At 55.4% G+C, this 27,093-nt stretch overlaps 1 protein-coding gene across 1 annotated transcript in view; it reads left to right on the top strand.

The window, feature by feature from the left end:
- LOC103599063 (type I inositol 1,4,5-trisphosphate 5-phosphatase-like) overlaps window positions 1–27,093 on the top strand; it is an 83,122-nt gene that overhangs the window by 42,481 nt on the left and 13,548 nt on the right. The window contains exons 7-9 of the mRNA XM_008583150.1: window positions 13,485–13,580; window positions 13,705–13,779; window positions 24,976–25,049. Of these exons, the coding sequence (XP_008581372.1) occupies window positions 13,485–13,580; window positions 13,705–13,779; window positions 24,976–25,049 (245 nt within the window). The remainder of the gene's footprint in view (window positions 1–13,484; window positions 13,581–13,704; window positions 13,780–24,975; window positions 25,050–27,093) is intronic.

The raw sequence follows: 27,093 nt of genomic DNA, 5'->3' as shown, positions 1-27,093 counted from the left end.
CGTGGACAGTGGCACAATTGCTTGTGGTGGAAGGTGTCCAGAAGGCATGTTGACCAATGTGCGTGACAGCCTGCCGACGGTATGTTCCCAAAGTGCAGGGTGGTGCTGACCAAGTGGGCAGGTGTTTGGTGGCATGGGCACCCTCGCTGTGTGAGGGTTTCTCGTGGAGGTGGTGGAGGACCTCTGTCTTGAGAATAAGAGTGTAAGCTGGCTCTTCAGTGGTCTGTTAGAAGCCAGGGCTCTGCTTTGGTTGCTTGTAGAGGCCCCGTCCCCGGCAGTGCCATGTCCCATCCTCCCTGCTCCTGGCTGGTGGGAGGTCCTGCTCACTTGACGGGGAGTGGCATCCTGGGCCTGTGCTCCTGGGCTGCTCCCAGCACCTTGCAGGCACGTACGGTGCCCTTGCCTTCAGGCTTGCTGGCAAGATTCTCGGGAGGTGAATTAAATCCATCCCCCAAACAGTGAGAGGCCAGTGAGCTGGGGCGGGGCCACAGAAACTCAAATGGCCCTGGAGACATCTGAGCACAGTGGAAACCTGCTTGTGATTTGCAGCAGAGGGAAGATGGGGATGGGACCGGCCCTAGTCTTGCCCGGCACCAGCCTGTGACAGAGGCTCTGTGCACGGAGTGAAGAGACTGTCCCCCAGGAACCAGCGGCTTCTCGCTTTTCAATGCAAATTAACGCAGACGTGCTTGCAGAGCAGAACTGAAAAGACGGTCCTGTGATCAAACTTGGCGCTGCTTAAGCTGTAATTAAAGCATACAAATTAAACACGGTTATCGTGTGCGTCTAATGGGCCGTGCGTCACTGCACTGATTAATAATGCAGCTCAGCTCAGCCTGCCGCTGGGTTGTTCAGAGGGTGTGTTTCATGCCTCGTGTGGTGGCGACTGGCAGCTGGAGTGCTCAGCTGGCCGCGGTGACAAACAGTGACGGCAGTGCCAGGCGCACCCGTCTCCGCATGGCCCGGCCGCGCGCCACACCTGCCGTCCATCACCTCCAACAGTGACGGTGATGGATTCATTTTTGGAGGCTGGCAGTCGTAAAAACCAGTTGCCAGTTACTGACAGGTAATGTGCCAGTGCCAGCTGGGCCTGTGGGGAGCAAGCCCCGTGGGGGCGCTGACGTCTCAGCGGGAGCCGCCTAAGAGAGGCTGAGGACACAAGGAGGCCCCAGAGCCGGGCTTCCCAAGCCGCATCTTTCACATTGGCACCAAAGGGGGGTCCCAATGCTGACTGTGCCAGATAGGATCTCAGTGCAGGCCCACATGTCACATCCGACTGGCAAAGACCAGCAAGAGTGGCCGAGGCCAGGCTGCTGAGCAGCACAAGCCCTTGTGCCTGGACCACAGACCTTCCTGGCATCTGGCTTCCCTTCCCTCTGGGGTGCAGCCATGTCTAGGAGGCAGCATTGCACCAGGTCATTACCCTCGACAGCTCCACAGAAGGCCGCTCTGAAGACTGCCGGCCTCTTTGGCCCCTACTCCGTAGGCCACTGTGGCTGGGCCCCAGGAGAATGCTGGCTTGTGCCTGGTTACTTTATTTAACTAAACAGCCCACTGAGGCCCTCTGCACACAAGACCCTCAGCCCCCGAGACAGTGGACACAGGTGAGGCCGTAGATGGGAGAGGCTGGGGCCCGCATGTCCATGGGGAGTTCCCCTCAGGGGCACAGTGGGCGGGGCAGCTGTGGCAGCTGGGGTGGCTGTTGCTAGCCCTGAGCATGTGCACAGATCTGTGAACTCCCAGAAATTAAAGGTGCCGTAGCTCAACTCCTTGTCCTGGGCCTGGCCCAGCCCTCAGCATCCCTGTGTGGTGTTGCTGGGCTAAAGCTATGAGCAGTGGGTGTCAGGAACCCAGGACTCAGTGGGTCCTGCAGGTGCAGTGTGTGTTCAGGAGGTGGGTGGGAGGGCCCTTCCGATCCAACTCCGTGGAGCCCTGCAGGAAGCCACGCTCACATGGATGCTGCTGCAGGCCTTCAGCAGAAGTTCTGAAATGCACAGATTAAAATGTGTGTGCAGCCCTGTCCTCTTTTGGCATTGTTAGCAAATGTTAGTAGTCAAGTTTTTCATCATAAATTGGGAGCTGGATATATACAGACCCTGCACAGACCCAGCCCGTGTGGCCTTACCAGCTGCCTGTGGCACCCAGAGTGCTGGGTGGGCCAGCTGCAGCAGCATGTTGCTGGGTGGCTGCCCTTCCCCTCTGTGTGCCAGCACCCTCAGCCGCGTGGATGTCCCGTTCCGCTTGTCCCCACGTGAGGCTCCGTTGGGGAGCCTGGTGGATGGAGGTCAGGGTCGCTGGGGCGCTCGTGTAGGGTGTAGGAGCCAAGCTGTGCTGCTCAGCTTGGCTGTTTTGCTGATGAATCTTGGTTTAAAATAACAATGCCAACCACTAAATGATTAATGTAAATCACTAAACTTTTTAGTTATTAGCTTAAAAAAGAGACCTCTATTTGGCTTATTTTTATATAGGGAGTGTGACATGAACTGAAAACAGGGTATGATATTATCCTTGATTATAATGATTGTCTTGGGTTTTATATGAGACCTCTATTTGGCTTATTTTTATATAGGGAGTGTGGCATGAACTGAAAACAGGGTATGATATTATCCTTGATTATAATGATTGTCTTGGGTTTTATATTTAGGGGATTTTCATACAGGAAGTTCACTTTGCAAACATTAGCCAGTATTTCCAACTGGTAGACTAATGTCAAAAATAATTATTCCCATTTCACAGAAACAGAAGACACAGAGTCTGTGGCTCCCTCCATCTGTTCTAGACGTTTCTTATTCACTACTGATGATTCATAATCACCTCTGAATTCACCGTCCTTAACGCATTTTTCTGCATCTTTTATGAGCTCATGCCTTATTTAAAAACTGCTTTCTTTCTGTCCTCACGGTTAGCAAAACTCCATGGAAAATTCAGGGCACAGAGTGGGTCTTCCAGGCCAGGCCTGGTGTGAGACCCCTGCCTGCCATGCAGCCTGCCTCGCCCACCTGGCTGCACTGCTCACATTTGCACAGCTCTGAGGAGTGGGCTGGGGACCATGGTGAGGGTGGGGTCTGTGCTCTGGTCCCGTCCCTCTTCCCCTGCCCAGACAGATCTGAGCATAGGAGTGTGTGCGGAAGGCTGGGATGTCCTGCAGGAGCCAGATCACGATGTGCCGGGCCTGCAGAGCCAACAGTGGACTGCGGCGGAGGGCACCCAGACACTGTGCAGGACCTGAGCCTGAGGAAGAGCCTGCCAACCCTTCCTGCAGAGACACTGGTGAACTCTCCCTGACATGAGAGGGAGTGGATGCCACTCCCTTCCCCTCTGTCAGGCCACGTTCCCCCTGCTGAGCTGCCTGCCAGGAGTTCAGGATCAGTCCTGGGAGAGGAGGCGAAAGGGTCCTTGTGCCATGTTGTTGTGCATGAACAGCTGACAGCACAGGATAGAGGGGAGGCGGGGCTGCCTGGGTGCTACAAACACGCGGAAGCATAAGAGTGCCTTTCCACCGGCTGTGTTGGTGCCCCGTGCACATGGCACAGTGGCCCTTGCCCAGCGTGGCCTAGCGAGGTCGGTGCTGCAGGCCTCTCAGGCAGGTGTTTGCTCAACAGTCATTGATAGGTTTCCCTCCTCTGGGGGCCTGGGTTCTCCAGGAACATCTTTGAAAAGATGTAGTTCACCAGATGTGCCTTTTGGGAAGTCTGAGTGAGGGAACTCGGGAGGGATGTCTGCACAGCACCGGATGGAAGCAGGGGTGGCTTTCTGCAGCGAGGACAGGAATGCCCGTGGCCCTGCAGCAGACCCCGCACACCGTCCAGTGAAAACCCTGCAGTGGTCAGCCCCCTGTGCGGCTTCTAGGTCCTCAGAACCCCTCCAGGATGGTCCTTCTCTGTGTCAGACAGACCACCCTGATCCTAAAAACCAAGGAAATTGTCCTCGCAGAAACACTTCCCTTCAAGGTGCCCGCCCTAGTTTTGCTGCAGGGTGAGCATGTGCAGCCGCCCCCTCCTCTGAGGACAGGCTGCTCCACCGCCACCCTGTCCCCCAGCGCCCCGAAGCTGTGCTGGTGCTGGAGGCACCACCATGCACACGGGAGTGGGTGGGGGCGCACCTCCCGTGTTCTTCCACCTGGGCGCCGGCTGCAAGCTCCACTCTGTCAAGTTGAGAGGACACAGATGTTGCACTGTGGCTCGGATTCTCACGGGCCCAAGTACTCACCGTGCGCTTGGGGACAGCAGCCGTGGCACCGGTGGCCTGACTGCAGACCGCTCACCCGCTGTGGACGTGGTGCTCCCTGGCCACACTCCTGCCTTGCCCACTCGCACCATGAGGGACAGTGGGGTTTGCCAGGGCTGGGCGAGTGCTCATGCTGAGAAGCTGTGCATGTGCACGTTTGTATGCATGTGTGCATGTGTCTGCATGCATGTGTGCACACACGTGTGCATGTGCGCATGCGTGTGTGCATGCATGCATATGTGTCTGTCATAGGAAAGGGGGTGAAACGGCCTGAGTTAATTCAGGATTATTTGTACCTGTCAGTCATGCCATTTCTATCAGAAGTAGCTGGACTGGAGTTTGGCGCTCGTGTTCTCCATGCTGTCTTAAGTGCTGGCTTGTACCTCTGGAGGGCCCAGTGGCCTCTTGGCAATGGTGGCTCCTGGGCCTGGGGGCCCCTTGTCTGCACTGCACGTGACCTTTGGCACAGGATAGCTGTGTGCCTGATGAACGCCTGCTCTTAGGGGCGCAGCTGGAGTCCGCCCCCTGTGGATGGACAGGCAGAGGATCCACTGAGACGCTGTTTCCAGGTGCGTGGGTGCGGCTCTGCAGCTTCTGGTCTCCACCTAGAGCCTCCTCTGAGCGACTGCTGGCCATTCTCTTTTTCCATTCCCTGAGTGTGTGAAAGACGTGAATAACATCTGCAGATGTTGGTTTCCGTAGTTGATCGCTTGGGACCAAGGGTGCGTATTCCCAGGAGGTCTGTTTGCTAGAGTTTGATGTTTGACTTTTTGCACCTACCTCGCAGTGACCCAGTTCTTGATGCAGGACTTTCGGGTGCTCACTTATTGGTGGGACTCAGGAGTTTCTGAGACGTAACTTGTACTCCCTTGGTTCCGAGTGGGGGTCTGGGCAGTCTGGTCCATGAGACCGTAGCATCCAGGCACATTCGAGGCAGCAGTATGGGGCCTTTTCAGTTAATTCTTTTCTCAAAGCAAAAGCATTATGTTGATTTAATAGTGTTCTGCCTAGTGGAGCACAAATTTACATTAACATTCAACATTACTGCGAGAAACGTGTAGCATAAAAAATGTTTATTTTCTAGAGTCTGTTCTATTTTCTAGAGTCATTCAATAAATTTAAATTTAAGAGGTAATGATGTTCCATTAACTTCTTTTAAAGAAAAGCTGTGTAAGCACTCAGGACTTTCTTTATAAACTGTGTTTTAGAAAACCTTTCCTATTCCTTTCTTGAATCAGTGCTGCTTGAGAGCTGGACTTCTGTCTGTAGCCTTTTTTATTTCTAGACATTTTTATTGCTAGAATTTCACCAAAAAGAACAGGAAGAAGGAAGGGATGGTGAAGGGTTCCTCGCTGCTGTGCCTCTGGTCAGTTTCCCGGCGGATGGCCCTCAGCGCAATTACAGAGCTTACCTGACAGCATCCAGGTCCCAGGGTCAGGTCTCTGCCTCACAGTGATTTCCTGGGGAGATGGGGAGAAAAGGGAAATCCCACAGTTCAGTTATAGAGAAAGGAGACACAGACTGTCTCGGGGGTGTGAGCTGGTCAGCCAGATCACCTGCAGGCCAGGTGGGGACAGCTCTGCACCTGCCACATGCTCAGGTCAGCTCTGCACCTGCAGGGCCTGCCGCATGCTAGTTGTTGGTCAGGCCGGTTCCTGCCGGACAAACACCACGCAGTTCCTACCACAGAAGCTTTTCACCTTCTGAGCCAGAAAGAGTGTCCTCATCCGAGGGACCCCGAATCTAAGGCAGAGTCTGGTTTCCACAGGTGCTTGTTTGTTTAGTAGCTGACGCAGACCGTAGCTGGCTACAGCACTGTGGACGGCTTCTGTTCCAAGATGTGGACAGCCCTGCAGAGAGGGTGTGAAATCAGGAAGTAGTCGCCTGTACCAGCCGAAGGTGGAGCAAGCAAAAGCTGGGACAGGAGGTCTCCTCAGCACATCTTCCGAGTCTCCAGGTTTTGGTGGAGAAGCCCCTGCTCCCAGAAGGTGATCAGCACGGGGGCCTGAACCCACGACCGCAGCCGTGAGCACTGTTCTGTGCATTCTCTACTTAGAGCTTGTGGGCCGGGCGCTCTCAGACAGGGCAGAAGAAACAGTGCCCGTCTCGGTGGCCCATCCTGTTATTGATGGATGGGTCCAGACGGCGTCCCGTGTGAGTGGGCAGAACTGGGGAGCCCACCCCAGAAGGTGAGCGCTTGCTCCTCTGGGCTCCCCAGTGTGTCCAGCCCAGCCCCACAGAAGCAGAGCCTTAACACACACACCACCTCTCTCAGACCGGCTCCTTGCAGGGTTCTGAGCAGAGCAGTCCCTCCGGGAATCAGTGCCAGGCGTTTCCCAGCCCCGCTCCGTCAGTCTGAAATGCTGCTGTCAACAGCCAGGAACTTGGCTTCATTCACCCAGCTGTGGCCTCAGACCCGAGCTGCCAAGGCATGGCGATGCTGTCGTCAGCCTTAGCTGTTTTTCAGGGAAGTCCTGGAGGCCGAGGCACAGATCTCAGGAAATTACAGCTTTGCAAGCAAAAAATGCTGCAGAGGGGCCGTAGAGAGGCCAAGCACATGCTCGGGTGTTTTCCTCCGTGCATCTGGAGTCGGGGATGAACCTGAGAGCTCCGCAGCAGAGGAAGGCGCCTCACTGGAACTCATGGTGCCGATCCGGCTCCTCCGCTGAGCTGCCTCGCTGGGCTTCACCGTGGCTGTTGAAGACATTGTTTTAAAGGTCCATTTCTCTTACAAGCGCCTCCTTTCAGATGCTCTGCGCACGTCTGCTTGTGGCTGAGTCCGGCTGGCTCCTCACCCTTTGTCACTTGGCCTTTGTTTCCGATTTCATGCTGTCAGAGGGTCTGCGTGTTCTCCTGCGTGAACTTGTCAGAGGGATAAAGGCTCGGAAGCAGGGTCACATTTAGAGGGATGGGCGTGAAAAATTGGTAAAATGTATCTTCAAGCCCACCCACCCATCACCTACTGCGTCCACAGGGCAGGCCTGCACGTGGGCCTCTGCGCTGCTGCCTGGGGCGTGAGGACACAGGCTGTTTCCTCCCTCCGCTCCTGCCCTCTGCGGTGTTAACTGGGTGCCTGCAAAGTGCCGCTCAGGCAGTTTGCTTAGTAACCAGCCACCTTCTTCAAGACCAGGCTTACTCTTCCCCCTCGGTGTGAGAGGAAGATTGCTGAGTAGTTAGAGTCAGTGGCTTAATTCACACCACAGTCCCTGGAACTCTCGCGTGACCATGTCAGGGGACTTTAGATGAGGACGGGGCAGCCCATACGAGTTGAGGACACCCCCAAGGCAGGCCTGAGGGTCCTGCAGACGGGTGCCATGCTGCCTTGGGCACTTTGGGGCCTTCGGTCCCGTCTGAGCTGCCCGGTTTAGTGCATTTCCACTTCGTGGCGCAGACTGCAGCTGAGTGGTGATGAAGAGACGGGCCTGCATCCTGCCCTTAACACAGCAGTCACTGCTGAGACAGCTCCAACAGCGGCAGAAGTTGTGTCTGCTGGTCCAAGCCTCGTGTCACTGGGCTGGGCTGGACAGGCCACTGTGGAGGTGGAGGCACCCGTGCGGCCAGGCCCCGGGAGGCCGCCGTGAAGCGAGGTGCACCCCCAGGGTTCTGCGTGGTGCCTGCTGCAGGGCTGGGGGTTTTCTCAAGAAACCAGCTATGTTTTGCCACTTTCAATTTTAAGGTTTTATTTTCAATTCAATGAGAAGAATTAACCAAGTCCCCCAGAGATTTGCTCAGGCGTGGAGTGTGCTCTGTGCAGGGCCATGTTTAAGAACAGGACTGGTTCTGGGGTGGGGTCTGTGCGACATCTTGCCACCCACCAGCCCTTCACAGGAACCTCCCTCACACTGTAAAGCGGCCACTGTCACCAGAGAGGTAGGTGGCCACCGTCACCAGAGAGGTGGCCACATCAGGAATTCCAAAAACCCCTGGTGGGGTTGGTGCTCACAGCTCTGCCTGTTCGGCACTTTGTGGACACGCGGATGCAGATGTTCTTGTATATGCATCAGCAGACACGAGAGATACAGGCTTGTTTCTTCCGTGGGTCTTAGTTTGGGGGAAAATGTCTCTTTCTCTCTGTGATCGTTTAGTTCCTTAAGAAAGCAGTAGGATATTTCCCTCAATAGCTGCCTGGAATGTGACGGAATTGGGGGCAACGCTGGCTTTGGTCTGTGTGATTTTGTTTTGTTAACGCTCTTGTGCCCCTCAGTGAGGGGAAGGAGGAGGAGACAGCCCTCGAGGAGATGAAGACGTGGTGGCTGCCTCCAGCCTTGACAAAGTCCCCATGCCCATGCGTTAAACAGTCTGCAGACATCTGGCCCTACTAGTTTTCATCTGCTGACAAAAGTCAGGCTTAAACCTTGCCCCCACCTCTTTGTGCAGCCACCCCAGACAATGGTGCTGTCACACTCCTGAAAGCACCGCTCTGAGCCAGATAGTGCAGCTCTGGCGGCCTCTCGGGGTCCAGGCTGTGTGTGCCAGGGACCCCCACCAGACTGCCCCCTCCCTCAGTGCAGATTTAGGATAAGGTGCGCCAGAGCCAGTGGCTGGGTCAGGAGGCCAAAGTGAGGAACGTCATTGCCTCCGCTTCTTGGGTGCTCTGGGCAGCTGCGGGAGAGCCGAGTTGTCTGGTGCCCTGTGGCCTATAGGGACATGTGGCTTTGCCCACTCATCACAGAGGAACAGGGGCCTCCACACTCTCACAGAGCCCCTTGAATGCGCCTGGAGGGCAGAGACACTCAGCCATCTGCCTTGGGCACCTGCCTTCTGGGCTCTCGGTGCAGACCCGGGCTGCCCTGGCAGACTCTCGTCCTGGGAAGGGCTCGTGGTGCCACAGCTGACAGCCTGCCTGGCCTGCTTCAAACACATGTCAACAGAATGTAGCCATCAGCTGGGGATAATCCGGGAGTTAACCACATCGCTGTAGCAGAAAGGGGTATTTCCCCGCCGGTTGCTTCTGATGACTTTTCCCTGCGACTCCGAGCTACGTCCCGAGCCCAGCCTTCCCTCCTTGCCCGAGGCGGGTTCGGCTGTGCGCGCCCCCAAAGGAAGTCCTGTGAGTCCGCCGAGCTCGTGCGCTCACTCCCCGCCCCGTGTGTTCTGGGCTGGAGGAACAAAGGCGAAACGGAAACGCGCTCTGGTTTTCTCTGCCTCTGAGGAGCAGAACCCCTGGGTGCCCGGCGGGGCTTGCGCGAGGGGCCGCTGGCTCTGCTGGGCGCACCCCACCTCTTCCGACGGCTCCCCCCGCTTCTCAGGGGCTCTGAGAGGCAGGCCTGCATCCACTCCACCCCTCCTCCACCTCCACGGCCCCTGTGGTTCCACCGACCCTGCCCCCAGTAGGGCCCTGATCACCTGCTTCTCTGTACCTTGTCTAGGTCCCCTCCCGCCGCTCCACCATCCCCTGGACTGAGGACAGTAGTTCTCTCACACCTGCCTCTCCCCTGCTCACGGCCCCCTGCCCTTATGGGCTCCCCTCTGCCCCCTCCCTGCTCCCAGACCTTCCAGCCTTTGTCCAGGCCGGGGTTTCTACCTGGAACCCCCCACCTGCTCTGGTCAAACCCCACCTGTTCTTCCTCCAAGAAGCCTCACTAGTTACCTGTCCCAAAGGACACAGGGACATGTCCACTGGCTCTCCACAAAACCTGGCACAGTGCCTGGCATGGAGGCCCCATGCTGCACCCCACAGGGTGGTCGCTGAATGTGGAACATGGCGCTACCCTCCCAGCCCTGGCCCGTGGTGACTGAAAGACAGTGCTGACCAGTGACCTGTCTCGGCTTGACCTGAGGAATCCCTGTCTGTCTGGTCCTGGGCTGCATGATCCTCTGGAGAGTGTCTGGTCTCTCTGATGGCTCTCAGAGTGCCGCATGCACTGATGAGCTCCGCCCTGTGCTCAGCCCAACTGTCGGCGGAGGCTGTGGTGCATTGAGAGTGATCCTGGCACTAAGGGAAGCTGCGCTCAAAACCAGAGTACCGGTGGATGCCACGCCTCACATGCTATTGGAGAGTGCAGGTTGAGGTTCTTTTCAAAAAATTCCTCCTAATTCTTGCTGCGGATACAGAGGAGATGGCGTATAGTTCTCATTTGCCATTTAGAAAGTTAGCAAGTAAAGGGAGAAAGCTTTACAAAGTTTTGTGCCTCTACTCTGTGTTTAAGGCTACCTAAATTTTAAAAATCTGTTTTTATAAAAAACAAACATAAATCTATATTTATGTATTTTTGCCCGATTTGCCTCTTACCACCATAGACCGAAAATGACTGCACAGAACTTGGAAACTTTCTAAAAGACTTTCTAAAAGACGCATCTTGTTCTAAACTCTGAAGCCCACCATGTCCCCCAAACCAGACTCTACTTAGTGAGGACACAGGACGTGCCAACTGGGGTCATTGCCAGGCTGGGTCTGGAGCTGGAGGCTGAGCCAGTGGCTGACGCTCAGTCATGCATCCCCAAGTGCGTCCACATGCTCATACATATCGGAGAGCACAGGACATTTTTCATTGAACAGGCCCTTTAAGAATGCTCGGGCTGTTAGGGTCCCAGAGGCTGCGTTTGCCTCTTCTGAACACTGTGGAGCAGCGTTCGTGGCAGTTTTGTGACGGATAGCGGGATGCGTTGGGCTAGTGGTGCACGTGCACATCAGACATCTCTGACCACTCATCAGGTGCACTGTAAAAACTGCACTGTCCGATTGCATGGAAAAGGCCCCTTCCTGGGCTGTCGCCAGGATCCTGGGCCCGTGGACACTGTGCTGGTCCAGGCAGCATGCTTCCTTAGCTATCCAAAGAAGGAGACATGCAGGAATTTTGTTATCCACACAACAGGTGGGCTTCTCTCCGCACAGCGGCCCTGTAAATTCCAAGAGAAAAACCCAGCATTCCAGTTGCCAATGAGACGGCGTGCTGGGACCACCCTTTCCAGCGCCCTGTCGTGCAGCTACTAGTGTGAAACAAATCTCAGATAGCTTTTTAAAAATACGCTTGGAGCATTTCTTTTTTTTCTGTTTTCAAAAGAGAAAATTCCCTCGTATAAGTAGGTGCCGGAAAGGCCGGGCCCTGGTGTTTTTCTGCATGAGTGGCCACGGCTTTGCTGGATTGAAAGGCCCTCTGGCCTGCGCACTGCTTTAAAACCTGTGAATGAGGCAGCCACAGGAGGTGTGTGGGAGAAAGGGAGTGGGACTGGAGGCAGTGGCCCTTTATTTGGCCCTGGGTTCATCAGATGTTTATCCTTTGGGAGCTGCCTGAAGTGCTGAGATAAAGCAGTTTTTTAAGTTTCCAGCAAATGCCTTTGGGAGACAGAACCATGAATTTCCTGAACCGCGTCCTGGGGTGGCTACAATGGCCGTCTGCCTGTGCAGCCTTCTGCCATTGAAAGCCGCTTAAGCCACTTAGCACATTAGCATCTGGATGGGCCCGGACCTCCTTAGGACGAAGAGATGGGCAGGGTGGCCGGCAGTCTGCTCTGGGTTGTGTGGGTGCTTGTTCTAATCCTCATGCTGTTTGAAGGCACCAGACTGATTTGTGACACATGAGTCCAAAAGCCACTTTGGGGGGCTTGACCCGATTAGCTGGTCTGTGCTCTGAATGTCAATGGCCTATCCTGGAGTGTGCTTTGGGAACTGCGGGCAGCCACTTCCTGAGCCCACGCTGGGACACCCCACATACAGCTGGCTCTGCTGGCTCTTGTCCCCAGCTGTGTCCCTGCAGGAGGTAGGCAGGGCCACCTGAGACTTGCAGGGTTCCTACCCAGTGGGTCTCCACTCAAGGCCTGCTGGTAGCCTGCTGTGGGAGGGGTGCAGGCAGCAGAGGGAAGGGTGGGCTCCCAGCTCTGGGAGTTGAGGGTGGGGCTCTGCCTGAGCCAAGACCTGCTGAACGCCAGGCCCCCCAGTGGGTCTCCACTCAAGGCCTGCTGGTAGCCTGCTGTGGGAGGGGTGCAGGCAGCAGACGGAAGGGTGGGCTCCCAGCTCTGGGAGTTGAGGGTGGGGCTCTGCCTGAGCCAAGACCTGCTGAACGCCAGGCCCCTCTCCTGGGTGTCCTCGCGTCCTCAGCAGCACGGGCTTCCAGGGCTCCTTCAGTGGAGTTTGTTGCAGTTGTCTTTCTTAAAAACAAAAATTATATGCTCTTTAAAAAAAAAAAAAAAGAAAAGCTTTATTGAGGCGTAGTTTACATGCAAACCATAATCCAGTTGTAGAATGTCGCCCCCAAAGCTCTCTCCAGCCCCGCTGCGGTCAGTACCCTTGTCACCCTAGCCCCCAGCAGCCTCGGGTCTGCCTTCTCTCTCTGACTTGGCCATCTCTGTGCATTTTGTATCACTGGAACACCCGCCTTGTATAAGGAAGTGGCTGCATCTCCTCCACCCCTGCATTGGCCACAGGGCCCGTGTCTGAAGAGCTTTAGTTTCTCCTGGGGGTGCTTGGTCATTGTCAGCTCAGGGTCTTATGCCTCCTTTTCAAGCATATCCCTAAGTACTCCTGCATTTCATAGCTTCTGCCAAACTTACAGCGCACATGTTCCTGCACCTCCGCTGCCTGCCAGCGGATCTGCAGCTTTGTCCTGCCTTTGGGGAGTGACCCCTGCAGACCTCTCCTTGCGCCGTGCCGAGCTTAAGACAAGAAGAATGTTCTAAACAGGCCTGAACTTATTAACCAGCCAGATGACTCAGACCGTGCCTTGTGGGGCAGCGCAGCTGTGAGGGGGGGTGGCCGCCCCTTCCCTCCGCTGGCCCTGCCCGTCCCTCTCCTTGGCTCCCCTGGTGGGTGCCCCAGCACCTTGTTGCTGTTCTCGGGGTCCTGTCCACCTGCCGCCAGCCCCTGCCCCCGCGTGAGTGATGGTGAGCTGTGCAGACATCCCTAGTCAAGTCTGCTGTGGGCCTCTTCGGCCCGGAGGCTGAGGCAGTGGAGGGAAGCTCGGGGGCACAGGAGGGCAGCAGCCGCCTGCTCGCGCTGGGCTCGGGGTTGCAGGGCTGCACAGCGTGCAGCTGCTCTCTGTCATGGGTGGCAGCCTCAGGCCAGGCAGGGACTGTGCAGAGCCAGCCTCCCACTTGTGCCAGGGGCGGCTGTCGGGGAGGGGCTCCTTGGCACAAGGAGCAGAAACCGGAGGCAAAGCTCCACAGAGCCACCTTCCTGGCGGCCGTGTCTGGAAACAGGTGTTCCACCCAGTCACAGTGGGTGGAAAACCCTGATCCAGCTTGGGTGACGTTGGCCCGGGCACTGGGCCAGGCAGGCAGACCTCCTCCTGGGGCTGAGTTCCTCCCGTGTCTTTCCCCAGACACTCTGCACAAAGGCCACCATGCAGACAGTCCGGGCTGCTGACACCAACGAAGTTGTGAAGTTGATTTTTCGAGAGTCAGACAATGACCGGAAGGTAAGCAGGCCAGTCACTGCCAGTCAGTGACACATGTGGCCGCCGCAGCCAAGGCCGAGCTGGGCAGCCACGTGGGGCCACGAACCCTCCCACTGAGGCACTGACGGCCACCTGGACTCCACAGGTTATGCTGCAGTTGGAGAAGAAGCTCTTCGACTACTTTGACCAGGAAGTGTTCCGAGACAACAACGGCACCGCGGTGAGTGTTGTCACCAGGCACATGGCAGGGTCCTAGGAGCTCCGCTCCTTGAGACCTGAGGCCCCAGGGTCCCTCCCGTTTCCCCGCTTGCCTGGGCCCACCCTTCCTCGACACCCCCGCCCCCCACTCAGGTGTCAGCTATCAAGCCGGGAATGGCTGGTGGGTTGGGTCCTGCCACTGGGCTGGGCTGTGGCTAGCGTGTCGCTGTCCCTGCTTATGGACAGCATGATGCTCCCTTGGCCCATCAGCATTGAGTCCCCTATATGTGAGAAGAAAGATGTTGGGTGCCTTGGAGGGGAGCAATGAGATGCCCTGGACTCCAGGCAGGCCAGCAGGGGCTTGGGCTTTCTCTCCAATGGGAGAAGCGCCATGTGCACCCTTGATGGGTGTGTGCAAGCTCTTCACATCCCTGTTGCTGGGCTTGCTGAGTGCATGGCGTTGTATGTGGCATCTGTGCGAGTGCGTGTGTGACATGGGTGCTTGTGTGGGTGCGTGTGTCCACATGCGTGTGCACGAGTTGTGCGGATGTGCGTGTGAGTGAGTGCGCATGTCTGTATGTGGGTGGATGTGTGTGAGTGTGCATGCGCGCGTGTGTGTAAGTTGAAGCGCGTGTGAATGGGAATGTGCAGCTCAGATCAGCACACGGGACCTCAGTCCCTGCAGGAGCAGCCGCTGCGGGCTCTGCCCGAGACAGACAGACGACGGTGAGCGTCCGCACACGCTCGCTTTCATTCTGGTCTTACTGCGGCGAGGTCCCGCCTTGTCGTGGATGTGTTTTCTCTACAGACATCTGTTGGATACCTGCTGTGTGTGAGTAGCAGCGTTCTGGCGAATTAGCGTCCGCACACGCTCGCTTTCATTCTGGTCTTACTGCGGCGAGGTCCCGCCTTGTCGTGGGTGTGTTTTCTCTACAGACATCTGTTGGATACCTGCTGTGTGTGAGTAGCAGCGTTCTGGCGAATGTGTGACACCGGGCTGGGGTGGGGCCCTGCTTGTGGCCCCTGCCAGTTTCTGTGGTGTAAATGCCCCCAGCTGCCGCGTGATGTGACCACTGTGCTTAATAACAGCTCCCAGGATTCCCAAACACTTAAAGTCACTTCTCGAAGCTAGCACAAGCCAGCTGTGGCCCCAACGGGGCTGCCGTGGTGCAGGGGCCGTTCCCGCCCTCAGGGAGCTGCCCAGGGCAGCAGGTGTGCAGGAAGCGAGGGGACTGAGTGGTGCGGGCACCCGGCAGTGGACCCTGGGTCTGTGAATAAGGCGCCCGTCAGGCGTGTGCACGTGTCCACTCACATGAGGGCTCGTCCAGACCAGCTGGGTGTTTGGGTGCATTGTGTGTGCGCCTCAGTTTCCCCCTCGTAAGGTGCGGCGGACTCATGGTCTGTGTGTGCTAAGTGCTCAGAAGAAAGCTGGGCTCGTCCAGGTGCCAGGTAAAAGGGCAGGGTGTGTTGCCTTCACCTGCAGCTCCGACCCTTCCTCTCCCCGTGTCCTCGTCCCCTCTCTAGGAAAATGGCAACGCATCTTGCCACTCATCGGCCCTGAGCCCGGGGGCTCCTGTGACCCCTGTCCTCTCACCCTGGCTCCTGGCCACGCCTGGGTCTGTCTTCCTCCTCCGGGGCCTGGCTCCTGCCGCGGGAGCCCAACGTTGCGTCCTCACACGTCCACCAGCCTCTTCTTGTCCTCTCCACCCAGGCACACAGGGCGTAGTTTTGCTCCTTGTGGGAGAATGCGTGCACGTCCTCCCGCGGTTGCCACAGCCGTCCCTGCCGGACCTTCCCCTTGCCCTTCACCACCTCGGGGCCTCAGGAGGAGCCTGCCCTCCTTAGCTTGGCACACATAGACGCTCTGGGGAGGTGGGGGCCGCGTCCTGCCCACCTGCTCACTGTGGGGACAGTGAGGCATCCCCGTCGTTTCCACGGGGTAGAGGGGAGCTGAGGAGGAGCGAGTGTGCATGTGCAGGTGACGGCCCTAGAGACTCATGATGCTCCCCACGCACTACGTGACCGACCGAGCTCGTGGAGGGTCAGGGAGGGCACATTGAGGACTTCGCGCAGGGCTGGGAGAAAGCAGGAAATACCAGGGGAGGATGCAGGGGCGTCAAGGAACAGAATATTCTGGAAGTAGCAAGGAGACTGGTGAGAGTAGGCCCCAGCGGCCACAAGAGGAATTGTGCCACAGAGTTGGCAACATCCAGAAAGTTCTGGGGAATGAATGTCTTAGGTGTGGATCTAGAGGCCTTTCCTTCTCCTCTTAGTGTTTAAACAAAGAATACACTTTTACTTCTGCGTTTTCCATGTGACAGTGTTTCACATCTTTTCTAGAAATAGGAAAAAATTAGTTTGAATGTTCAGGAGAACCTTTGGATTTGGTTCTAAGATGGAAAACACAGTTGGCTGAAGTAGAGAACAGACATCCGTGAGATGATTTAGGGAAGGCTGAAGTACCCTCTTGCCCACGGCAGGAAGCTTGTGCCCACCTGGGGGCCTTGCTCCCTCTCAGGCTGCTCCGTGTGGATCCCGCAAAGAGCCAGGCCCGAGCGGGAGCTGTCAGCCGCGGCAGGGCTGTGCTCCGGCTCGGTCCCGTCTGGTCAGCGCCTGAGACAGCGGCGCTCAGGAGCAGCTCGTGGGCTCACGTGGATGTGCGTGGCCAGGCACCTGCCCAGGTGCACGCACGCTGAGCAATCGGCTGCCATGTCAGTTATGCCCAGAGATTGGGGCGTTGCCCCCGTCAGCCATGAAGGACAAGACAGATGGCCTGATGAGCCACTGAGAAAATCTCATCTTCATGGTCTGGTTAAACACGCGGCACCACGGCCACGGAAAACAAACTGCCTCTCCGCAGGATGGATGTGCCTGCGCCGGACTCGGCCCCAAAATCCATCGTATCCTTCATCAACCACCGGTCTTGTACCCGTCTGACAGAAATTTAATTCAAGCTGGCTCCTGAAAATAATTATTGTATTTTAAGAGTAGTAATCATTGGCGGGGACATGATTGAATGTGTCCATGCCTATTGACTTTTTCTATGATTTATAGCTTTGTTTAGTCGATATTCCCATCGAAATTGTATAATTAATTATAAGTGTGGCTGTCAGGGCTGCAGGATGGAGTGCTCTGGTGAGGATTTGGAGAGATTAAATTTTCCTTGGCTGTCCCAGGGCAGGGCTTGGGAATTTCCGCAGCGCTTGGCCTGTTGGAGAGAGATGTTTTCTGTGTGTTGAGCAACCGCTCTAGCCCCAGGCGCATTGATTTTCCAGGCTTTCTTCCTTTATCAGCGCAGTGTCTCTGCAGTGACGGTGGAATTTGTGCTGCTGGGACAGCTCCTGACAGGTACGTATGACCAGCCAGCTGCTTTATCATTGTCCGCACACGGCTGCGCTGTTTCTCACTCTGTAATCAAGAAGAATGTTTAAGATACATGTGAAATGGGTTATCATGTTTGTGAAAAATCTCAGAGATATACAGATCATCAATTCAACAGAAATGCAGTGTAATTTCTAACCAGAACATCTTGCACCTGGTACTTTGTACCAGCAGTGGCTTTTGCTGTGTCACTTCGTGTTGACATGGTGGGTGAGCAGCTTCTCCAGCCCCGGAGCTCTGGGCAGTCTGCACACACACAGGGACATGTTGCGCCCACACCTACCCTCCCACCACGCAGGGCCGCTGCAGTCGGCTCCTCCTGCACCTACCTGGTGGCCATTGTGTGCACCTCTGCCTTGCCCACAAGTGCACAGGCCAGTAGGGCAGAGCCCGTACCCGGTTTTGCTCCCACGCTGGAGTGCCCAGCGGAGCAGCCAGCAGAGCTCCACAGGCATCTGTGCAGTGAGGAGGGGGCTGTGTGCTCACTTTGAGGACTTCTCTCTGTGCAGACACAGGCCGGCAAGCGAACAGTGGTGACTTTGAGCAGTGCTCCAGAGGGTCTTTCCGGCCTGGGGGCTGGGGTTGGCCTAGGTGTGGGTATGGGGTGCAGGCTGCACAGAGGACAGCACAGGGGTCTTTACCTGCCCCTCCCGCCCCTCCCCCCACATGGCTTCATTACTGTTGAGCAGCTCAGAGGTTCAAATCCATCCGCACCAGGTGGGCATTTCCTTCCGTATTTGCTTCACACCCTCAAAAGTGGGGGCCTGTAAAGCGGGACATGGTCGGCAGTGGCCTCAGTCTGCTGAGCAGTCTCCCAAATGCCACCACCCAGAGAGGATGGCACAGCTGACGAGTCTCACCTAGCATGCGTGCGGGGACCACACATGGGGGCCTCAGACAGCTCCGTCTTCCCTGAGTTTCCAGTTTCTCCATACCTTGCCATGAGGCTGTGTTCAGTGTGTGTGTGTGTGTGTGCGCACAGTAGTGGTTTGCCTCATAGTTAGAAACCCCTCACTGCATGTGGGGACAATGCCCACGCTGATGGCTCTGGGCAGAGGCCTGAGGGAGGCCTTTGGGAACAGGTGGCTGACCACGGAGGTGGCTCTGCAGGTCTCTTTGAGACTGATTAAAATTGGTGACTGGTGAGTGTTTGGTGGATGACAGTGAAAGCCACATCCCCACATGCAGGCCCATGTGCACACAGCAAATGCTGGTGTGGTCACCTCGTCCTTTAGTACCCAGGAGGTGTTCCCAGAGCCGGTTGTAGGGACCTCACCAACAACAGACAGCCGTCTCACCATCTGGTGGTCCCAAACACAGCACAGAAGTAAAGATAATTAACACATAATTAGATTCCTTAGCCCAGGCAGAAATTTGAAAGCAAATCAAATGTGTATGTATGTGTGTAGATGTGTATATACATGTGTGTGTGAGCACGCTTATGTGTATGTGTGTATATGTCATGTGTGGTGTGTGCATGTATGCGTATAGAGGGGTATACATGTGTGTGTGCATGTGTGGTGTCTGTGTGCATGTATGGTGTGGTGTGTGCGTGCGTGTGAATATACAAGTATATATGTGTATGTGCACATATATGTGTGTGCATTGTGGTGTGTATGTGTGGTCTGTATGTGTGCATGTGTGTGTGGTTTGCGTGCATGTGTGATGTGTGTGTACACACGTGTGTATACAAAACACTTGCTGAAGAGCTGAAGTGGAGAGTGTGCCATGGTTATTGGGAACTGGGCTTGGTAGAGCAGAAAGCCTGGACAGCTGAGCCCTGTGCGGCCAGTGCGATGGTGCAGGTGACCGCTCATCTGTTTTCATGTCCAGCGTGGTCTTGTCTGGCAGGCAGGTGCAGAGGAAGAGCCTAAGAGGTGCGTAGAAGCCAAGGGTATGTGGCTACTGCACCAGGGCTGGGCGGAGGGGCACAGCCATTCTTCGTCTCTCTCCTAACTAGAGAACGTTGTGCCCATTACATACCAGAGAAACTGAGGCCAGGAAGCACTGCCCATGGGGTGGGACCCACAGTGTTGGGGGCCTGTCTTCCCAGGGTCAGGTTCTATAACTAGGACTCAGATCACAGTTACTCCTGGAGAGGGTCACAAGTTTTGGTTTTTGATTTTCCCTCTCCATGCAGGTCATTTGTTCAGCCAATGAAATTATTGAAATGTTGTTTACTTTTATGGAAGGAGTATGTTTGAAAAGCAGGCTCTGTTTTCTCCCCGAAGGAGGAGTTCTAACTTACACATGTAACACAGAGAGTGAGCCTCTGGCCGAGGCTTCCAAGACTGCAGACTGGCCAGCCGTAGTGCAGGTCCGCCTGGTCCCCGTAGACAGGGGTGAAACTCAGAGCCACAGTACCTTGTGCGCAAGGGGACAGGAAGCCCTGCAGAGGAGTGAGAGAGAGAAGCACGGCCACTCGGCATCCCCACCAGGTGGGAGATACAGAGGGTCTGCTCTAGAGGAACTTGGGGTGGGGTGCTCAAGCCTGCACTTCCCTGGCCACAAGCCTGGAGTTGTTCAGAAGCGTCTGAGCCTTGGGTCTTCATGTTCCGGAACCTCAGTCTACAGACTCGAGGTGACGGCTGGGGATTCTGCCTGCCACTGTGCCCCAGTGACCAAATGGGCCCAAACTCAGACATTCTGCTCGGTCCCCGGGATCCTAACAGGGGATGTGCCCTTGGCCTCCTGCAGCCGCCCTTGTCTTGGGCTGCTGCAGTGAGCAGGCCCTTCTGCACCCAGCACCCACCCTCCTGGCCCCACAGCCCCCTCCTCGGCCCCGGCTCCCCATGCCCTCACCTGCTCACTGAGACAGCTATGTGTTCATGCAGCGAACCCTGGCCCTGCTTAAAGCCCTTCCTCATGAACCCCTGGACATGCAGTCCCACATCCACTATGTGCCTGCTTATGCACCTGGCCACAGGCCTCGCTTTGTACTTCAGCCTTGTGCCTCGACTGCTCTGTGCCATGCTCACAAACCCCACCCTGAAGACCAGCAGCCAGAGGCAGAGACGCCCGTCCCTGAGCCACAGCTGCAGCTCGCAGGAAAACCAGCCCTTTGTTCTCTGAGGCTAAATAAGCTAATGCTGGTGACAAACTGCTCTCTGCACATTCCCTGTCTGATCATCCAGGCTTTGCAGCATGTTGCTTCTAGAAGGTTCTTTCCAGCAGAGCAAAGGTGGAAGACAGAAAGGGCCCAGGGCCCACTAAGGCCCAAGCTGGGAGGTGCAGCCCGGATGTACCCTGTGTGTGCTCTGTCAGTCTTTTGGCAGCCAGGTGGGCACTGGGTAGTACCGTGGGTCAGCGTGCTGGGGCCAGAGCTGGATTGGACATCACACTGCACCCCCTCTGTGGAATGGGCCCTCCTGGCTCCAGAGTTCTCCAGATGCTCCATGAGAAGCCATGAGCCCAGTTGTGGGCAGAAGCCTTTGCTCGAGGAGGCCATCTCTGCCCCCCACTTTGGTGCTGTCCCCCAGACGTAAATGCTCTGGAGTTGCTGCAGATGGCGTCACAGATGCCACAGCTCACGTAGGAGGAGGCTTGGTTTCTTTGAGCATTTCCAAGCAGTCCCCTTTCGTCTGTATACCACCTCTGGCATGGGGCAGCTGCGGTGAGCGTGTGCACAGCCCATGGCTGCCCTCTGAGGCCCGAGCACTTCTCTCCTGCACCCACTGCCCAGGTCAAGGCAGGAGGCAGCTGGCTGTTTCCTATTGCACAACCAGGCCTGTCATTCCCAGACGGCTCTTCATTCAGTGTCTTCTTGCAGAGAGTTTGAGGGGGAGCTAAGGGGCCAGCCCACACTGGCAGGTGGCAGTAACTCATTTAGGTCAGGCTGTGGCCAGGGCTTCTGCTTGCACCCTTCTCTGCAGGTGAGGCCAGGATGGCATCCACGGTTCCTGGAGTTTCTTCCAAAGTATAAAGAAGAGAATTAGGTATCGTCCCAATACCTCGTTACTTGTGAGGGGAAGTTATGATGTGTCTGTTTTCAGAGCCCCTTTTCTGCTGTTTCCTGTCCTCTTGGAGGGCAGGCTGCACATTCAATATCACAGCTATAAAACTCTCCTCAAATCAAGACCCTCCAGGACAAGCTTATAGTCCCAAAGTGCAAAATGCCCGAAGGATTCTGCCATAGCAAGAGTCTGGAGCTATAACAAAAGGCAGGAAAGGCCCTCCAGAATGCCAATAATTGGATAATTGATAAAAATTATAAAATAAAAATACCTGAAATTATTTAAAACGGGAAGAATTAGAAACATAAGTACCACGCTATGAAAGAAAGAATAAGCAGATTCCTGAAATTATTTAAAACGGGAAGAATTAGAAACATAAGTACCACGCTATGAAAGAAAGAATGAGCAGATTAAAAAATACATAGAACTTCTAGAAGTGCAGTCATTGAAGTTAAAATCTCAGTGGATGAACTAAGTGTCAGAGTAGACACAGCTGAAGGCAGGTTTATGAACTGGACAGCAGGCCTGGGGAAGCACAGGGTGTAGGATGGAAACACACAGGGCATGGCAGAAAGTGAACAGGAGAGTCAGGCAAGAGGCAGGACAGAGTCCAGACACAAAGAGCACACCTGAGGAGTTAGTGACTGAATTATCCTAGAACTATCCCAGACAGATCCTCAGGAAGCATAGAGGGATGAAAATAAATTCATGTACAGACATGTCGGAGTGAAATAGCAGAACATCAGACACACAGACAAGGGTTTTTTGTGCTTTGGTGGCTGGCCAGTACAGGGATCCAAACCCTTGACCTTGGTGTTACCAGCACCACGCTCTCCCAAGTGAGCTAACCAGCCAGCCTTTAAAATCAATCTGAGAAAAATGTAGGATAGTTGCCCTACAAGGATGAAACTGGCAGTGGGCTTCTAGAACCAGGAGGTAACAGCATGATTTGATCAAAGAGCTAAGGGAAAACACTGCTAACAGAATTTCATAAGCAGCCAACTCATCCTTGAAGAACACTGGCCAGAATAAACACGCCCTGGAATCGAGAGCCACAGCCCCGCCGGGCTGATCCTCAGAGACCAGGGTCAACTGCGCTTCAGGAGCAGGGCAGGGACAAGCAGGAGTGAGAACGCCTGCGTGCGGCTTAAAAACACACGGGTGGAGTGGGCTGTTCTTTGCAGACATGTGCATGTTCAGCAGCAGTGCAGAGACACCCGTGGGATTCATAAAACATCTGTCCAAGGTGCAGGCACCTCTGGGGGGGGCGGGGGTGGGGAGGTCTTGCGCCTCTGGGGGTGGAGGTGGGGAGGTCTCAGTCCTCTGGGGGCGGGGGTGGGGAGGTCTCGGGCCTCTGGGGACGGGGGCAGGGAGGTCTCGCACAGACTCACTGTATCCACGGGGCTTCCCTTCTTCAAAGGTCTCAGTGAATGATGTGGCAGGAAGAGAAGATTTGACAGCACTGGGGATGGTGAAGGCTGGCACTCTGGCCATCTTGACTTTGTGTCATGAGAGTCAGGGAAGCTGCTGTTGGTCCTTTTTGTCAAATGTACCCATCGGCTGTGGCCTTCTGACTCAGCAGTTCCCCTTAGATACTTGTAAAGTCTGGTTCCCGATCTCACGCAGGCCAGCAGCTACAGGCCAAGCACGCTGTGAGCACCTCTCATCTATCGCAGCGGCCAAAACCACGTCAGTACCCACTGAAGTACCCCACTAGTGCACAGCCCACCCACATCAGCACAAGGGCCCTGCCCCCGCCTGGTACCCCATAGACCTTCCCTTCCTCATCTCTCCACCAAGACACCAGTGGGACTCACGCTGGGATCAGGACTATTCTGTCACTGATGTGGGAAGGCCATGAATTCAAGCTCCAGATGATCCAGATGTGACACGTTTAATAGGCCTCCATGTGTAAATGTAAGTGTATCTATACGTATATGCATACATACAGACACACGGGTACGCTCATAGTGCACGCTAAAGTGCACTCGTACATGCAGACACTCGGGTACGCTCATAGTGCACGCTAAAGTGCACTCGTACATGTAGACACACGGGTACGCTCATAGTGCACGCTAAAGTGCACTCGTACATGCACTCGGGTACGCTCATAGTGCACGCTAAAGTGCACTCGTACATGCAGACACTCGGGTATGCTCATAGTGCACGCTAAAGTGCACTCGTACATGCAGACACTCGGGTACGCTCATAGTGCATGCTAAAGTGCACTCGTATATGCAGACACTCGGGTACGCTCATAGTGCATACACGCAAGTGCACTCGTACATGCAGACACTCGGGTACGCTCATAGTGCATACACGCAAGTGCACTCGTACAGACACGTGCACTCATGCACAGCAGACACATATACACTCACAGTGCACATGCACAAGTAGATTCATACATGCTGACACACGTGTAAGTGCAGGATTGGTCCAGAGCCACATACGTGCTTTGCCCTTGAAGGTGGGATGTCTCTTCCGAGGCTTCTGCTCCATCCTGCCACATTGAGGGGCTGACTTGGGGCCTGTTCCTGAAGAGGCTGGCCCTGGAGTGAGTCTCTCCCTTGCTGTGGACCTTGAGCCTCATCTTGGTGTGGAGGCAGCAGGGCCATTGGGTGTCATGAAAATCGAGCTGCCTGTGCCTCCCCTGTGGGGTCCCCCCAGCCTGGTGGCCATGAGGGGCAGCACGGAGGGGGGTGAGGTTTGCCTTTGGGGTCTTCCCCCCCATGGGCTCCAGGCCCCACCCTCTGTGTCTGAGCCTCACCAGCTAGAGTCTGAGGCTTGCTGTGACTCAAGTGTGAGTGTCCAGGGCGTCCTGGGTGTCAGACTGGAGCAAGGCAGCTGGGTTTGAAGTTGCCCCATGTGTGCAGAAGGTAGCTTTGGTTTGTCCCTACCGTCCTGTTGTGCAGTCACTTGCCAACATCATAAACATGACTATTTCTGGTGGAGATTTTGGCTGTTTCCCTGTGACCTGACCCCGATCTGGCCCTGATCACACCAAGTTCTGGCCTGGTGAGGAACAGTCAGGGGGCCTGGTACAGGAGGTGCAGGTAGCAGCCTGATACATGGGTAATTACTGCGTACACGAGGCTGCTAATTGCACGTTTCAGGAATGATGGATGAGCTGGCAGGACAGAGTGAGGACATGGTGTGCTTTTGAGGGGAGCCCCTGTGCAGTGCCATGCTCCGGCGCCGCTGTGGGATGGAACATGATTAGCGAAGGCATATCCCGCAGGGTGCACATGGTGGCCACTCAGAGTTGCGGCCTGTGGGCTGGGGCACGATGCCCTCTCGGGGCTTGTCTCCGGAGAGTCCTCAGGGCTGAGGCTGTTGCTGCCTCTTTCCTGCCCACACTGCTGCCAGAGTCTCACCTGTGTGCACACTTGGGCCACTTCTTTGACCTACTCATGCAAAGTCAACATTACTTGCTCTGTGAGTAACTTTAGGCTGTGGGCACAGCAGGAGCTGTGTCCCTTCTGCTGAGAAGGCACGCCCCCTCGCTAGAGAGGAGAGGCTCCGAGAGGACTGCTGAGGCAACGGTGTCCTGTGTCCACAGTCTGCCGTGTCCACAGCAGTGCGGCCCGAGGGTGTGGGTGCGTATCAGGTCATCACCAGAGAAGGGGCCCCCTGCATGTGTCTCCAGGTGAGCAGAGCTTGTCAATGCAGGTTCCACTGCCAGAAGCACCACAGCTGGACACTGGAGCCTGGTGGGCACCCACCGGTCTTTCTGGTGATGTGGTGGTCTGGGTAGGGCAGATGTCACACCGAATGCTTGAGCTGTGCATGTTTCCAGGAAGTTATGAGTGGCCCAGCTGCATACAGATCTCCGTGCGCTGGTGAGGAAACATGAAGTGACTGTGTTTTCTTCTTCCTTTCTTTAGCTCCTGGAATTTGACAAAGAGTTATCTGTCTTTAAGGACAGGCTGTGTGAACTGGACATCTCGTTCCCCCCCAGGTAAGAAATACTCTGCTAGCTGGATAAACCAGGTAATGTTTCCAATGTCCTCACCTCCATTGCATCGGCACGTCTCTGTGTGTGTGCCTGTATGTGCCTCTGTGTGTTGTGCCCCTGTGTACACTTGTGTGTGTGCTGTGTGCCTGTGTGTACATGTGTGCCTGTATGTGCCTCTTTGTTGTGCCTCTGTGTACACGTATGTCTGTGTGTGCATTTGTGCACATGTACGCCTTGTGTGTTTCTGTGTGCACGTGTGTGCATGTGTGGATGCACGTGTGTTGTCTGTGTTGATGTGTGTGTTGTGTCTGTGTGTGTTGTGTGTCTGCGTATGTACGCCTTGTGTGTTTCTGTGTGCACGTGTGTGCATGTGTGGATGCACTGTGTTGTCTGTGTTGATGTGTGTGTTGTGTCTGTGTGTGTTGTGTGTCTGCGTATGTGGACATGTGTGTGTGTGTGTGCGTGTGTGGACTTGTGTGTGTTGTGTGTTTTGCATGTTGTGCATCTGTGTGCTCCCTGTGCAAACTGCCCCTCCTCCTGCCCTTTCTGTGGTCAGAAGAGAGCAACCAGCTGAGAGTGATAATTCTGTCCTCATCTTTTCTCCACCTGTGGTGAGAGTCTCAACCCCAGGCTTCCGGGGTTATTGCTCTCCCACTGTGCAGGACACACCCAGTGCCCCTCCTCCATTTGGTTCTACTGTATTTTAAAAACTGAGTTCGTGGGGCCATCAAGTAGAGCTCCCAGCCTCCCAATGGGCTCCCCTTGGGGTTTGGAGAGCCATTCCAAACCGGAAATGGCACAGGCAGAAGTGTAGGCTGGGGAAGAGCAATGGCACTAGAAATGGTGGTTGTGTGATTTGCCCAGATATGTGCTCTGACTGCACCAAAATAGATGATCTGGTGCATACATGTGCATGCAGGATGTGTGCACATCTGTGTGGGTGTGTGCATTCTGCATGTGCATGGGCATGTGAATGGGTGTGCTCACTTGTGTGCATGTGTGTCCATGTGTGCATTGAATGGGTTTGAGTGTGTGCAGGATGTGAGTGGATTATGGGCTACTTGTGCACACACATGTAGTACATGGGTGTACATGCATGTTTGCAGTGTGTCCACATATGCATTTGTGTGTGTGCATATGTCATGTGGGTGTACATGTTATGTATGCAGAACTGGTGCAAACATGCATGGTTATGTGTACACATGTAAACATGTGTGCACATGTGCATGGGTATGTGCACTGTGGTGTGTAAGCACTGCATGGATGTGTGCATGAGTATGCAGGTGGCATCACACAGGTGTGGGTACATGTGTGCACAAGGTGTATGTGTGTATGTATATGAGGGTATGCACACACATGAGTAGGTGTGTGCACACATATGCACGTGCATCCGTGGGGGAGCACTTTTGTGCACTTTACACAGCTGCCAGCATAGAGCTCTCTCTCACTGTTGGAAGTGGTTGGGGACTTCAACCTGCAGGCGGAATTTGCCCCTCCCACTGAGCAGGGTGCAGACGCTGCCTGAGAGAGCTTGGTGACATGGGCTTTCCTGCAGCCCTGCTCTGTGTGCTGAGAGGTGGCACCATGGGCTGAGACTAGAAAGTGACAGAGCACTTTGGTGTGCAGGGGAGGTTTTCAAATGAGTCAGGAGGAGCTGCCTGGAAGGCGGCAGTGACTCGAGGCACTCTGGCCTCTATGAACTCCTTCCTGTCCTGTGCTGCTGCCGGTGACCCCTCACCCAGAGTGTGCCATCTGCCTGTGGGGAGGCTGGCTGGCACTCCATCGCTGCACGCCACGGGCTGGTGCAGAAAGCCCCAGGACAACCTCAGGGCCTGTGCTGCGTGGGTCTGAGGTCTGACTGTTGGATGTGTGGGCTGCCCTGGTGCACCCCAGAGAACCATCATGCCCCAGTGGTCAAGCGGCCTTCATCTCCAGGGCTGGCCCCCCACCTTGTGGTCAGGTGCCCTACAGCTCTCTTTCAGAAGATAAGCTTTGCACAAGGGTTCTGGGCTGAAGTTTGCTGCAGAAGACAGTGTCCCCTTTAGAA

This window comes from Galeopterus variegatus, unplaced genomic scaffold (genome assembly GCF_000696425.1).
Source record: "Galeopterus variegatus unplaced genomic scaffold, G_variegatus-3.0.2 Scaffold2839, whole genome shotgun sequence".
In the NCBI taxonomy this organism is placed as follows: domain Eukaryota; kingdom Metazoa; phylum Chordata; class Mammalia; order Dermoptera; family Cynocephalidae; genus Galeopterus; species Galeopterus variegatus.
Note: the sequence above shows the minus strand (reverse complement) of the source record. Positions and strands in the feature narration are given on the sequence as shown.